Below are 15,732 nucleotides of genomic sequence, written 5' to 3'. Positions count from 1 at the left end.
GCCAATCCCCACGTGGGGGTAGGGGATCCCCCGGTTTGGAGACCCTCCCCCCACTTCAGGGTCGTCAGAAAGCGTGGGGAGGGGAGGGAAATGTCTGCTGGGAACTCTATTATTCCCTAGGGAGATTTATTCCTATAGAAAATCATGGAGAATTGATCCACGGGTATCTGGGGCTCTGGGGGGGCTGTTTTTTGGGGTAGAGGCACCAGATTTTCCATATAGCATCTAGTGCCTTTCCCCAAAATACCCCCTAAGTTTCATAAAGATCGTACCAGGGGGTCTAATTCTGTGAGCCCCAAAAGAAGGTGCCCCTATCCATTATTTTCTATGGAAGGAAGGAATTGAAAAGGTGTGCGGTCCCTTTAAATGTGATGGCCAGGACTCCCTTTGGCGTTCAATGATGCTTGTCACAGCCTTGATCTTGGCTCCACCCCTAATGTCTCCTGGCTCCACCCCCAAAGTCCCCAGATATTTCTTAAATTGGACTTGGCAACCCTACAGCCAACTGAGGGCCATAACCCAGCAGCAACCACCTTAAAGAGAAGAAGGGGGCAGGCCACAGCCAGACCTCCAATGTCTGAGGCGCCACCTCCATTGACCCACAGCTCTGCAGACCTGACTGGTTCCTTGCCGGTTGCCACCAGGACGGGCCCCTCCCTGCCAACCATGTAGCCAGTTGATCCTTCTGCTCTTGCTTCTCCCCCCCCTCCCCACAAGTCATGGCTGCAAATGGCAGCTGGCTGCTAATTCAGCACTGTGGCCTCAGAAATGGGAGAGAGTACCTGCGACCACAGCAGCCAGCGTGACCACTCAACATTTTCAATCAAAGAAACTCTTTACGAAGCCACACCCATCACAATAAATCCTTTGCGATGCAAATAGCAGGACTGCTTTCATTCACACTGATTTGCCAGTAGCTCCAGTGTACAATACAGCCACAGCTGAGAAAAAAAAAATGTCACGTTCCAAGATATAAACAAACTTCAAATTAAATGGTGATAGGAAGAAACATCTCAGCAAATAGATATCATTCTGTGCTTCTGGAAATCGGTCAGCAAGCCATTTCAATGGTGATGGTGGGGAGAACAGTGATGTAACTCTGCGCTGTTATCTTGTCTTCCTGAATCAAACAGCATGTGTTTATATAAAAAGCCTTCCTGATGCAACTTGTTTCAAGCATGAAATAGGAATTTATTGTTCAAGTCATCGTCAGCATAATGTTTCCTGTTATCTGGCAGATCTGTCCAAGAATTCTTAGTCCTCAAAACAGACTCTTGAAAGCAGTGGGATTTATCGATAAGAATTTTTCTCATGGCTATGGGTGGGGGGGGGTAGGCTTCCCAACCCCCCCGCTTTGGCGGGAGACTTCTGGGTTCGCAGCTTCATCCCCCGGTCTCCAGAAATCAGGAAGCGGGGGCATGGGGGGGGGGGAGAACATACCTGTAGGGTTCATATTGGTGTAGAGCTCCTGAGCAGTTTGTAAATGTCTGCTCCTTTAAGGCTGGGCAGGAAGGAGGAAACAGGAAGGGCTTCAGAGAACGGCCCCTCCCTTTCTTTGCTTTCATTTTCACAGCAGGCAGAGGGAAGAAGACCCAGTAAGTATTTGTGTGTGAGAGAGAGGGAGGGGGCAGGGAGGGGGGATTCCCTGGTATGGAGGCCCTCCCCCCCCCTTTAGAAAGCGTGTGGGGGGGGAGGGAAATGTCTACTAGGCACTCTATTATTCCCTATGGAGAACAATTCCCATAGGGAATAATAGGGAATTAATCCATGAGTATTGGGGGCTCTGGGGGGGCTATTTTTTGAGGTAGAGGCACCAAATTTTTAGTATAGCATCTAGTGCCTCTCCCCAAAATACCCCCCAAGTTTCAAAACGATTGGACCAGAGGGTCCAATTCTATGAGCCCCAAAAGATGGTGCCCCTATCCTTAATTATTTCCTATGGAAGAAAGGCATTTAAAAAGGTGAGCTGTCCCTTTAAATGTGATGGCCAGAACTCCCTTGGAGTTCAATTATGCTTGTCACATCCTTGTTCCTGGCTCCACCCCCAAAGTCTCCTGGCTCCGCCCCCAAAGTCCCCAGATTTTTCTTTAATTGGACTTGGCAACCCTAGGGGGGGGGGGAAGTAATCCTGTGGGAGGAAGGATGTTTTCTGTACCTGTGCACACATTTTATTTATTTACAAAATGTATACCGTGCCTTTCTGCACTCATTAGGGCTACAGGACTACAAATTATACGAGGACACCATGGGTGGTCCTATATAGTCCAGAACACTAGAAGATAGGGTTGCTAATCCCCAGGTGGGGGCAGGGGATCCCCCGGTTTGGAGGGCCTCCCCCCGCTTCAGGGTTGTCAGAAAGTGGGGGGAGGGGAGGGAAATGTCTGCTGGGAACTCTATTATTCCCTAGGGAGATTTATTCCCATAGAAAATCATGGAGAATTGATCCGCGGGTATCTGGGGCTCTGGGGGCTGTTTTTTGGAGTAGAAGCACCAAAGTTTCAGTATAGCATCTGGTGCCTCTCCCCAAAATACCCCCCAAGTTTCAAAAAGATTGGACCAGGGGGTCCAATTCTATGAGCCCCAAAAGAAGGTGCCCCTATGCTTCATTATTTCCTATGGAAGGAAGGAATTGAAAAGGTGTGCCGTCCCTTTAAATGTGAGAGCCAGAACTCCCTTTGGCGTTCAATGATGCTTGTCACAGCCTTTATCTTGGCTCCACCCCTAATGTCTCCTGGCTCCACCCCCAAAGTCTCCTGGCTCCACCCCCAAAGCCCCCAGATATTTCTTGAATTGGACTTGAAGACCTGAATTCTATCAACCTACAGTTGCTAGCAAAAGTGATGGCCAGTGCTAAAAATAACTTTATGTAAGCAGCTTTGATGGGTGCCAGCAGAACAAAAAAGGAAAAGCATTATTTTAGAATGCCCAAATACGTAACTAAAACGTGTAACAGTAAATGCTATTCTTCTCTTTTACAGGGCTACCCGAACATCCATAATTGCCAGGTAACAGAATCTTTTAAAAATCCTAAGGATTGTTGCTCACCTTGGCAATTACCTGTGTGATGGAAGGATCAGCAGAACTGCCAGTGAAGAATGCTGGGCTTGTACCCATGAAGGCACGCCTCTCATCTTTACTCTGCTGCTCATCTGTACATTCCTAACTGATTCCCAGGATAGCTGACTGACCAATAGCTGAAGCTAGTATCTACATCTCAATAGCATGACACTCCGTGGACTTCAGATGCAAAACCAGACAACATATGGTTTTCATTTAACTCCCTCCTTCCTGCCTCCCACATCTCGGGATCACAACACCCCACCCACTGGGAATAAGATTGGCCCCTGTTGTTTTATCATCAGGAAATGCTTAGCACTAAGAATTATTGAATGAGAAAAAAATCCCCACCACCCAGAGTCACTGTTTTTTTTCAAAAAAAAAAAACACATTATAGCGATTAGATGTGTTTATGCAGAGAAACAAATGACCAGCTAGCCTTAAGTCCACCACAATTCTTCAGTTTTTGCTCGCTCGGCGCTCCACTTTCAGCGTTTCTATGACTTGTGAATTTTATATCAATTGACTCGACATAACACCTGTATAAATGCAATCAAGAAGCGCATCGAGGAGGATCAAGAGTGAGCAAAGAAAAGCTTACGTCTTGATGCAAACACATGCAAATTATTTCTAAGTCAAATGTTGTTTCACTTATGAATTTCTAAGTTGGCCCACGTTCCTTCTAATCCTACATTGATTCAGACACAATCACAAGCTGGTGATGCCCATGGATATTTGCTAAATCGTAAGAACAGGCAGTGTGTGCGGTTGGCAACTAAGTGGTAAGCTGTGTGATCATGTTAAAGGTTTCCCCATGGAGTATGCAGGGAAAGATGTTAGGTAACAAGAAAAACAGAAGTCAACAAAAAGGAAGATCGATTTTTTTTTTTACAGCCCATCTTTTTTCCAAATGGCATTCTATGGGTGTTTTCGCACTCACGTTTTACTGGCGCCACGACCCTCCTGACGCCGGCGAATCTGCGTGGATTTCGCACCAGAAGCGCCGGCGCTCCCAGAAGCGCCGGCTACTTCCGTCGCTAAGCCAGCGCAAACGTTTTCCTGCATCTTTGCGATTTCCGTTTGCGCTGGCTTAGCGACGGAAGTAGCCGGCGCTTCTGGGAGCGCCGGCGCTTCTGGTGCGAAATCCACGCAGATTCGCCGGCGTCAGGAGGGTCGTGGCGCCAGTAAAACGTGAGTGCGAAAACGGCCTATGTATACCATGTTGACTGTATCTTCTCTGAAGGTAGTTGTCATCTCAGTAGGTTTCTAACATTAAACATCGTTAGAGCTGTGTGTTTGCCCATGCAAACACCTGCTAGAAGGGACTTACTTGCTTCACATACTTTACTAGAAGCATGTCTTCTTACAAGAAAGCAATCTCCATACAGAAACAAGAGGTTAGGGACTCTCAGTGCCCAGCTTTTAAAGAACAAGTTGGGTTGGTTACACCGGCGGTACAGAAAAGACGCATCTCCTTTATACTTATCACTACCCAACATTCACTTTCAGAGAAAACAATAAAAAGAAAATAGCACTTACATCAGTAGCTCAGAATTTTTTGTTCCGTCAAAAACCAATTATGCTGCATCTAGGATAAAGAACAAAAATAGTACTATCCCATCCCGCTACATAAACAAGCATCGGGGAGGAACAACAGATTACATGCGAATCCATAATCTTCCCCTCCACCCATGTTTTTTTCTTTCACAGACTGAAGTTGCAGGAACTCGTGGGCATTCGATGAAATTGCTGAGCAGTCGGGTTAGAATGGATAAAAGGAGGTACTTCTTCACCCAAAGGGTGATTAACATGTGGAATTCACTGCCACAGGAGGTGGTAGCGGCTACAAGCATAGCCAGCTTCAAGAGGGGGTTAGATAAAAATATGGAGCAGAGGTCCATCAGTAGCTATTAGCCACAGTGTGTAGATATATGTATGTGTGTGTGTGTGTGTGTATATATATATAAAATTTTTGTGTGTGTGACACAGAGTGTTGGACTGGATGGGCCATTGGCCTGATCCAACATGGCTTCTCTTATGTTCTTATGAACTGTTATTTCACAGAAGAATGTACACAGGAGAAAGCAGACATTTTACTTAACTCTTTTCCATTACCCACATTTCCTGCTAGAAATCACGCCCCCCTTGTTTTAGTACCTGCTAGAAGGAACTTACTTACCTCTGTGTTCCCTTGAAAAGTTGCACTTAGCAAGCCCTTCTCTCAAACTACCTCTTCTTTTCTTCATAACACCACTGAAAGACCATGTGAAGCAAGCCTGCTCTTCTTTGATTGCCCCTTTGCTCTGACATCTGGTCTTTTAACAAGGTTCACCTGTCCCTAAAACAGCCTCTTTATGACCAAATCACACCACCATTACAAAGCTATAGACATCCCAGCGTAAAATAATCTCCTCAGAACAAACTGAGAATGAGTCCAAACCAAGTATCACACTATATTCTAGACAAAAAATGAACAACACAGAAATAGAGTCCTTCCTGATACATAGACCACTATTGCTCAGCTACTTGTGAGTTGGTCAGGATTGTATTTACCATCATTTATCTCAGAAGGACTCATTTCTAGGTAAACGTGGACACTTCACTCTTAAGAAATTCACTCCTCATAACCTCTCAAACAGCAGAACTCCATTTTGCTCCATGCAGGCTTCCGCTTTTCTATGACCAGAGGGAGGACGACTAGAAATTCAGAAAGTGAAAAGTGCAGGCTGAAGTACCTGTTGTCTAACAGTTATAATAGCAAAATATTGAAAAAGATGAAGGTGATTTGTTGCAATGACTACTTTCGCAAGGGAAATGGTGACCCACGGAAGACTCGTTGGTGATGTGAATGCTTTGCTATTCATGTTTCAGAGGAAATTCATCCTAAGTCTTTTGTGCTAATTCCCAATGCACTGCAATTATTTAGGAGAAAAGAGAGTGCGTTTAGATTATGACAAAATACCACCCTTTCTACAGCGAACTTTTAAACAGGCGTTTCTAAAAATACATACTTTTTTTCATTCTTTGCTTTCAATGGGCACATTGTGTATGGCTAGATATTTCAGTTATGCTTTTTTTCACCTACTTTCAATATGTGCATTTTTGTGATGAGAAGGAATTCACCACCTTGGAAGCCTTGTTTAAAGTAACGGTATGCCTAGAGAGGCAACGTGTCTCCACAATATTTATGTCAGAATTTGCATTATAAGTATTCAGTTATCATAGTTTTGTATATTGCTCATCTTACTAAATCTTGAAGATATATTTTCCTATTTATATTCTACTTGTCTCGCTGAAATCCGCATAGGATATGTAATTTTACCTGGAATTTGTTTATATTTTGCCCGATTCACTATGACTTGTAAATGTCTGTAAAAAAAAAAGTGCCATATGTTTTGATGTGGTTACAGAAATGGATAAATAAACTCAAAAGGTATCATTCATTCTGAAAGCAGCAAATAGTTTCATAGATAATGTATCTGTTTTGAGCTACCTATCCTACAATAGTATATATTTTATTATAGAAGCTACAAGGGGGAGGGGGCCACAACACTTGCAGGGGGGGAAATCTCATCTCCCCCACAAAGTAGGGTTGCCAAGTCCAATTCAAGAAATATCTGGGGACTTTGGGGGTGGAGCCAGGAGACATTAGGGGTGGAGCCAAGATCAAGGCTGTGACAAGCATCATTGAACTCCAAAGGGAGTCCTGGCCATCACATTTAAAGGGACGGCACACCTTTTCAATTCCTTCCTTCCTTAGGAAATAATGAAGCATAGGAGCACCTTCTTTTGGGGCTCATAAAATTGGACCCCCTGGTCCAATCTTTTTGAAACTTGGGGGGTATTTTGGGGAGAGGCACTAGATGCTATACTGAAAATTTGGTGCCTCTACCCCAAAAACAGCGCCCCAAGAGCCCCAGATACCCGCGGATCAATTCTCCATGATTTTCTATGGGAATAAATCTCCATAGGGAATAACAGAGTTCCCAGCAGACATTTCCCTCCCCTCCCCCCGCTTTCTGGCGACCCTGAAGCGGGGGGAGGGCCTCCAAACCGGGGGATCCCCTGTCCCCACCTGGGGATTGGCAACCCTACCACCCAGTGATGAGCCAGCATGTCCGGGCCCAATGGCTCAGCTGGGACCCTGGCTGCAGTAGCGGCATGGGAAGACAATGCTTTTACATTTTTAAATTAAAACAAGCCATATGAGCACCACAGATCTTTTAGAACAGCAACCCAACATTTTCTGGTGGTCCCTCATCTGAGTCGTTGACTTCCCTTGACTAGGGCCAACGCTTTTTGGCCTTGGCCCCCGCCTGGTAGAATGAACTGCCTTCAGAGAACTGGGCCCTGCAGGACTTGCTCCAATTCTGCAGGGCCTGCAAAACAGAGCTCTTCCGCCAGGCCTTCAGTGAGGCAGCGGACGTCACCTACTATTAGGCCTCCCCCTTTCATTCCAGCAACTTGGGATCTAGGGCTGCCAAGTTCCTGGGCTGGATTGGGGGTTCTCTCACCCTGAAGGTTCCCAACCCTCCGGCCCACATTGGGCCGGCAGGGGGATCGTCTCCCGACGTTGCCAGTGCGATGACGTTACTTGCAAGCGATGTCATCATGCTGGCAACATCGCTAGAGCATCTGGGGAAACCATAGAGTTTTCCCAGAAGCTCCTCGAGCGGCTGGCACGTGACGTCACCGGCACAATGACATCACTCTCTGCGTATATATGGTTCTTCTTTGTTCAAGATGGCTCAGGTAGTCATGTTTGTCCATAAAACCGGAAAACACTTTTGCATACTCTGTGGTTGAGAATGTTACACAGCAGGCTTCTGACAAACTGATCATTCCACCATGATACTCTGCTTCTGCTATCTAACTTCCATGAATCGGAATGAACGTTATCCATCACGCAAGTCATTACCTAAATATCCCCAACTTCACTAGCTAGTATTTCTTGAACTTGGTCCAGCTCAAACAGACCACCCAATTTAAACAGACTCTCTCAGTTCCCAGAAAAGTAGCACTTAATGCTATTAGAAGTGGAAACGCTGGAAGATGTAAGGTTATCTCCTGTTTGAAACCAGTGATCTCTTTACTCCCTCTGCTGGCTTGCTTAGTTTACATATTCCCAGAGTTCGAGGCAATATTATACATTGTTCACTCTGGTAAAACTGTTCCATAACACTAGTTTTAAGATGGCCTTGAACATAGAGCTAATCCGTATTTTTCTTTTTTACAAACTGTGAAAAATTTTAAAAACCTCTGCCGTTTTATTTTATCCATAACTTTTTTTTTTAATTCAAGTAAAACAAATTACAATAAAAACAACAGAAAGCCTTGAAGCTGCCACATTTCGACATGTCAAATGGAAGGAATACACATAAGTAAAAGAAAGGAAAAGGTTTTTCATGTGCAAAAAAAGGCGCATCATTACAGCTCAGAGCCAATAACATAACTGCTAATTATAAAGATTCAATGTGAACCCAAAAGTGAGAAATACTCCTCTTGTGACAGAATGGGGGAAGAACCTCTTGTGACAGAATGAAGGAAGAACCCAAATTCCAAACTAGAAAGGGTTCGCATTTACATAGTAGCGATGTGCAGAACCCAGTCCCAATACAGGATTGTTTGTCAGTGAGTTTGTCTAGGAGAAAAAATTCCCAGAATTTGTTTGCCCAAACTTGAATTGAAGGAGCGTCTGCCCTTCTCCACTTCAGCGCAATGGCATATTTTGCTGCTGTAAACATAAGATAAAGAAGTCCACACTGAGGTTTGGTTATCATGTATCCCTCCCAAATATTTAAAAGGAGTATTTGAGGAGAAACTGGTACTACCAGGCCAGGCAGATAAGTAACCTTTAGTAGGATTAAGTGTCGAAAGGCTGCTATGACCGGACAGGTCCACCAGTTGTGAAAGTACATACCTAAACCCCTGCAGCCTTTGAACAGTTGGAAGAACTCGAAGGAATTAAATGAGACAGTCATCTTGACGCTACTTTGTATTCTTGGAGTTTAATATGCATATATTTAGATCTAAGGGGAGGAGACTACCAAACATTAGACCACAGATCTTCATTTAAGGAACAGCGAAGGTCAATCTACCAAGCTTTCTTACAAGGTGACTGAAATGGAGGGTGAGAATTGAGAAGCATCTGTATTTTAGGAAATCATACCTTGATAGGTATATCATCTGAGCACAAAAATTGTACAAAATCTGTAAGTTTAGCTCTAAGGAGAGGCTGGAACTTATGACTTGCCATAAAACTTTGAATTTGTAAATATTTGAACCAGGATAAAATAATATCGTAGGTACATTCTAAACCACTCTTAGTTCTCAAATGGCCCTGAAGTAAAATATCCTTGAACTGGGTTAAATGCAATCTCCTCCAGATAAAGGTAAAGAAAAGTGGTGGCTCATAAATTTGGTCGACAGTGAAGTGAGAGGAGCCAAAAGAATGGAATTTCTATTCCATACTTTGAAAATAGCTTTTAAAAAGGGATTAGAGGATTCCATGAAGCATCGTAAGTGGCTATGCCGAAGTGATTGACAAAAATTGTAGGATTTTAAACTGGTCTCGTCTAACATTTTCCATTCCACAGCATAAGCGGATCTATATTGTTTAACTATATTTGTTAGTACTATTGCATCATAATAAAGACAGATATCTGGGACTGCCAAGCCCCCTGGCTGATATGGCTGCCTCATGGTATAAAAGTTCAATCTAGGCTTCTTATTTTGCCAAATAAAATCGTTAGTGTCCCTCTGCCATTTCTGCAAAAGAGAGGTAGGTCAAAGTAAAATATACTTTTTGGCAATAAAATCATCTTAACTAAACGGATTCTTTGTAGAAGAGTTATCTTTTAATTGTCCAGTGTGCAAAATGATCTTCGATGAGCTTTGAGCTCCTTGTGGTTGAATTTCAGGAGGTCAGCAAGAGAAACTGTAATAGCGGTACCTAAATATTTCCATTTGGTGGCTACTCAGGTATAATGATAATGCCGCTTGATGTAGAATGATGTTTCTGGATGTAAATTGACAGGATACAAGGTAGATTTATCGGAGTTGATTTTAAGGCCTGACAAACCTCTGTCATGCTACACAAAGGATAGTGCTGTTTTTATCACAACAGTTCAAGGGAAACAGCTTCCACATTGGTAGGAATCACCACAAATCATGAGTCCAGTGGCACCTTTAAGACAAGCCAAGCTTTATTCGAGAAAGCGATGGCATCTGATTAGAGCAAAGCTCGTTTTGTGCTCTCAGCTTCTTGGCACACCACCACATAGAAATGGAAGGTAATAATTCATGTATATAGGTAGATGCCTCTACATAGCTCATACCCTGGGAATGTTGAACACACCAACAGTTTTACCTCAGAGACAGACACATCTCCAGCTCCTCTCTGGGTCCTCTCTGTCAGTTGGCCTCATGAAAGGCGCTGCTGGCAACAGTCCTTTGCTATCCCATCAACAGCCCACACAGACGGTCTCCCAGCATATGCAGCCTCTGAAGGCCACAGTTAGGGAGCTGCCACTGACATCTTGCAACAAGGTGGCGGTCTGGCCTCACTGGGAGTGTTTTCTCAGAAGCAATGGCTGCTGCCTCTTTCCTGTTACTTCCTCTCTCCCTTCTCCCCTCAGTCTCATCCCTAGCCAAACACTATTGCTACACAACCGAGGCTTCTTTCAGTAAAGAAAGTGAAGGTGTTCACTCCGCACCCCCTCACCTCCAAGGGAGACGATGCCTGTCATCTTGAGAGCTCCTGCTTTGGTCCTCACCAGGGTTGCCAAGTCCAATTGAAGAAATATCTGGGGACTTTGGGGGTGGAGCCAGGAGACTTTGGGGGTGGAGCCAGGAGACATTAGGGGTGGAGCCAAGATCAAGGCTGTGACAAACATCATTGAACTCCAAAGGGAGTTCTGGCCATCACATTTAAAGGGACGGCACATCTTTTCAATGCCTTCCTTCCATAGGAAATTATGAAGGATAGGGGCACCTTCTTTTGGGGCTCATAGAATTGGACCCCCTGGTCCAATCTTTTTGAAACTTGGAGGGTATTTTGGGGAGAGGCACTAGATGCTATACTAAAAATTTGGTGCCTCTACCCCAAAAGACAGCCCCCCCCCAGAACCCCAGATACCGCGGATCAATTCTCCATGATTTTCTATGGGAATAAATCTCCATAGGGAATAACAGAGTTTCCAACAGACGTTTCCCTCCCCTCCCCCCGCTTTCTGACGACCCTGAAGCGGGGGGAGGGCCTCCAAACCAGGGGATCCCCTGCCCCCACCTGGGGATTGGCAACCCTAGTCCTCACTGTGGAGAAAGACTGCCCTTTTCCTAGATAGAAGCTGCAGGGAGTGGGGAGGAGATGAAAAGCTGGAGTCAGATCAATTCCCCTACTCTATGGTATACCATAACACAACCATGCCAGGCAAATGTATATATATATGCCACAAGCTCACACTGATGCTAAATGCCACAAAGCTGAATATGACAGGAAAAGGCAGCAACAATGCACTTCAAGCGAAAGGAATGCTAAGCTTCAGTGCCTGTGTCATTGTCGTCATGCCCCCCCCCCCCGTGCCCCCAATAATTATTCTTTTGACTGGCATGACTTAATGAAGCCTGGATGCTTGCTCCGGTTCAGCCGCTGCCCCACTGTGATAGCCAATGTGAGTTAGCAGTTGCCACCTCCAGGTTAGAAAATACTTGGGAGATTTGAGGGGTGGAGCCTAGAGAGGGTAGGGTTTGAGGAGTGGGCCCTCAGACAGGTACAATGCCATAGACTCCACCCTCCAAACCGGCCATTTTGTCCCATAGAACCGTTGTTGCCAATCTCCAGGTGAGGGTTGGAGATCACTCAGAATTACAACCAGCTCCCTTGCCTTCACTTGGGTGGGTGAAAAGACAGCAAGGGTGGGGTGGGGCCCTCATCCAGAGCCTCTTTCTAGAACCTATTATATTCCCCTTCATAACAGGTCTAATTCCTAGTTATGTAATGAAATATAATGATGTGTCCCGTATTCTTGCAGACAGCTTTTTACTCCTTATGGCTCAAAATATGACACAAAGACACAATCTAGTTTCATTTCTGTAGCAATATTCCATTTCATTTCCATCATATTCGTGTATACAGGCAGATGCCTCTACATAGCTCATACCCTGGGAATGTTGAACGAACCACCAACAAAGTTGAATGTTGAACAAACTACCAATACTTTCCCAGTATTATTCCCTATACCCTCACAAAAGCCTTTTACTATTTTTCCTGCCATTCTCCCTACCAACCTGGCAATTGGTGCTGGCTTCTTTCCTACTGTTTAAAAACATCCACCCAGCCAGATCTCTTGGGCCTCCCTCCCTAGCCAAAGACCAATAATCTTCCCTTTGCCTCCAGACTCCTAGATCATGCTGCCTACTCCTATTGTCAACTTTCTTCTCCAGCTCCCCACCATCTGCACCTCACGGCAATCACCCTCACCAAAATCATTAATGATTGCACTACCAAATCAAAAGGATTCTTGTGTTTCATCTGTTGCCGTTGATATAACTAATTAGCCTTTCCTGCTCCCAAGATACCAAGTTCATCTGGGCAGCTTTGAAACTGTTTAGCATTCTAGGAAGAAGTTGCTTTTCTTCGTTTGAAGGCCAAGGAATCTGCATCGGCTTTCTCCCACCATCTACCAGGGCCGGCTCGCCTGCTAGGCAAGCTAGGCATTTGCCTAGGGCGCCAGCAGGGTGGGGGCACCAAATTGGCCCTCCCCATGCTCTAGACAAATCCCTACTTTGCTACTTCCTCCACCCAACCGTCCCTTTCCCTCCTCCATAGCTCGCCTGCCCCACCTCCTCCCTGCCATCTGTCATCTTCCTCCGCCTGCTCCTTCTCCTCCTTCATAGCTTGCTGGGCTCACCTCCTTCCCTGCTGTCTGCCATCTTCCCCGACCGACTGCTCCTTCCCCTTCTTCGTAGCTTACCTGGCCCACCTCCTCACTGCCATCCATCCTCTTCCTCTGCTTGCTCCTTCCCCTCCTTCATAGCTTGCCCAGCCCAACAAACGGCAAGAGTAAACATCAATGGTACAATGATGAAACCAATAAATATTAAACAAGGTACTAGGCAGGGGTGTCCTTTGTCTCCATTGTTGTTCGTGTTATCGCTGGAATATCTGATTCAATCTGTACGAGAAGAATTCGAGATTAATGGTCTAAAAATAAAAGGGGAACAATACAAAGTACAGGCCTTTGCAGATGACGTAGTGCTTATTTTGGAAAATCCGAATTCTTCAATTGAAATTTTGAAAAATAAATTGATCCAATATGGTCAAATTGTCGGTTTGAAAATTAATTACAAGAAAACTAAGTTTTTGGCAAAGAACATGACAAAAGAACAAATTAAAGAACTGGACATGAGAAAAAGGTGAAATATTTAGATATTTATATTACGGCTGGAATTAGAAAATTGACAACTATGATAAACTCCTAAAAGAGATTAAAAAGGATTTAGAGAGGTGGAGAGATATACCGTTGTCTCTTCTAGGAATAATTGCGACTGTTAAATTGAATGTCCTCCCAAGGTCATTGTTTTTGTTTCAAATGATTCCAGAAATCTTTTTTCGGCAGTTAAACACTCTAATTTCTAAATTCATTTGGCAGAACAAGAGGCCTAGAATTAAACTGAAAGCATTACAAGACGTTAAGCAGAGAGGGGGTCTCGGCCTTCCGGACTGACAGCTATATCACAAAGCGTGCTCACTGGTGTGGCTTAAAGATTGGGTCACACTAGCTAACAAAAAAACATTGGTTGTAGAAGATGGAGACCTTCCTTGAGGATGGCACTTTTACATGTGGTACCAACCCCCTGTTTATTTAACAGACATGAAATTAGGAAATCATCATACAAAACTTGGCAATGGATAAAACCACAATTTTTCAATAAGGTGACGAGGTGGTTATCCCCACTTGAAGCATTGATACACCCCAATTTGTTGAACTGGGACGAAATACCCACTTACCATACATTATTGGATAGCCAAGCAAATTTGAAGATCAATCCAGGTTTGCAGTTGGATTGGTGGACAAAGATACATATCCAGTCAAGATAACACGAAGGACAAGATATTGGAATTTGAAAGAAAAATGAACGATTTAGACCTGATTTGGATTGGTACTGAAGAGAAATTGATTGCAAAAATATATAATCTACTTCTAGAATTAAGAATGCAAGAAGAAATTGTTAAAGAAGGCATGGTTAAATGGATGCAGAATATTGGTCATACAATTGCATTAGCAGATTGGGAGAAGCTATGGAAAACGAACATAAAAATGGCTAGATCCTCTGCTCTTAAAGAAAACATATATAAGGCAATGCAAAGATGCTAGAAAATATTGGATCCAAATATTTGGATCCAAAAAATTCTGAAAATACAAATTAATCATGTGCCGGAATTGTATCTTCTTAATATTTGTAGACAAAACCTGCCTATGACAAAATTGAAACTGTTATTGTATATGGTTACTATTGCCAGAATACTCTATGCCAAGTATTGGAAGAACGACAGAACTCCTAATAGAGATGAATTTATTAATAAGCTGTTGGATGCCGCAGAATCCGATTTAATGTCCACAAGACTAAGAGATGGTAACGTGCAAAAATGTCAGGAGGAATGGGACCCTATCTATAAATGGGCTAAAAGTAGAGGTTTTGGCATGGAGTAATCATTTTTTCTTTTTCTTAAATCCTCTCCGTCTCCAAGTGTGTATGATTGGGTATTTGTCCTAGATGTTAGATGTTGGACTATTGATCTATTCTGAATGTACTGCGCATTGAAATATCCAGAATGTACAGTGTTTCTTCCCTTTTTGAATGTATGGCGCATTGAGATGTTTAGATGTATTTTGTTTGTGTTTTTCTTCTTTCTTCGTTAGTGTTGATTGCATTGATTTTGTGTGTTTGTTTTATGTTTCTTTCTCTCTGTGTATCTATTTCTTTCTTAATAAAAACTTTTTCACATGTAAAAAAAAAAAACATATATAAGATGATTTATAGATGGTACATTACTCCTGAGAAGCTCTCCAAGATATATCAGAACACCTCTAATAGATGTTGGAAATGCCAGAAAACAATTGGCTCGTTTTATCACGTGGTGGCAATGCGAAAAGGCGAGAAGTTGTTGGACTCAACTACACACCTGGCTACAAAAAAATACTTAAAATAAATATAAACCACCTACCCGAATTTTATCTTTTGAGTATATGCCAAAATCCCATTTCTAAGATATAAGCTAGATTTTTGGTCCATGCAACTACGGCAGCAAGAATTATATATGCTAGGTACCGGAAGACACCACAAATACCTAAGAAAGAATTTGTGCAAAAAGTGTTGGCAATAGCTGAAATGGACTTTCTCTCAACCAAATTGTTTGCAACAAAGTTAGATCAATGTAAAGAGGTTTGGCAGCTCATGTATGAGTGGCTGAACATGCAGGTATAGTAGTAATAAAGGCGAGGGGTGATGGAAACTGATAGATGAACTTAGAAGAACCACCAGATCAAAGTTCTCTTCCCCCAAAATGTTCGTTTATGTGTATTTTTCATTTACTGCTTTTGCATTGTTATAACATTTGTGTTATTGTTTTTATGTTATTATGTAAAATATAAAATTATTATGAACCATAGC

The 15,732-nt window shown here is 43.4% G+C and overlaps 1 protein-coding gene across 1 annotated transcript in view; it reads right to left on the bottom strand.

Annotated features, from left to right (window-relative positions):
- Positions 1-5,357, bottom strand: part of LOC132572982 (rho GTPase-activating protein 7-like) — a 247,050-nt gene extending 241,693 nt beyond the window's left edge. The window contains exon 1 of the mRNA XM_060240613.1: positions 5,237-5,357. Within this exon, the coding sequence (XP_060096596.1) occupies positions 5,237-5,303 (67 nt within the window). The 5' untranslated portion in view covers positions 5,304-5,357. The remainder of the gene's footprint in view (positions 1-5,236) is intronic.
- Between the last annotated feature and the right edge of the window lie 10,375 nt (positions 5,358-15,732).

This window comes from Heteronotia binoei, chromosome 5 (assembly GCF_032191835.1).
Source record: "Heteronotia binoei isolate CCM8104 ecotype False Entrance Well chromosome 5, APGP_CSIRO_Hbin_v1, whole genome shotgun sequence".
NCBI classification, from domain to species: Eukaryota; Metazoa; Chordata; class Lepidosauria; order Squamata; family Gekkonidae; genus Heteronotia; species Heteronotia binoei.
This window is presented reverse-complemented; position numbering and strand designations above follow the sequence as displayed.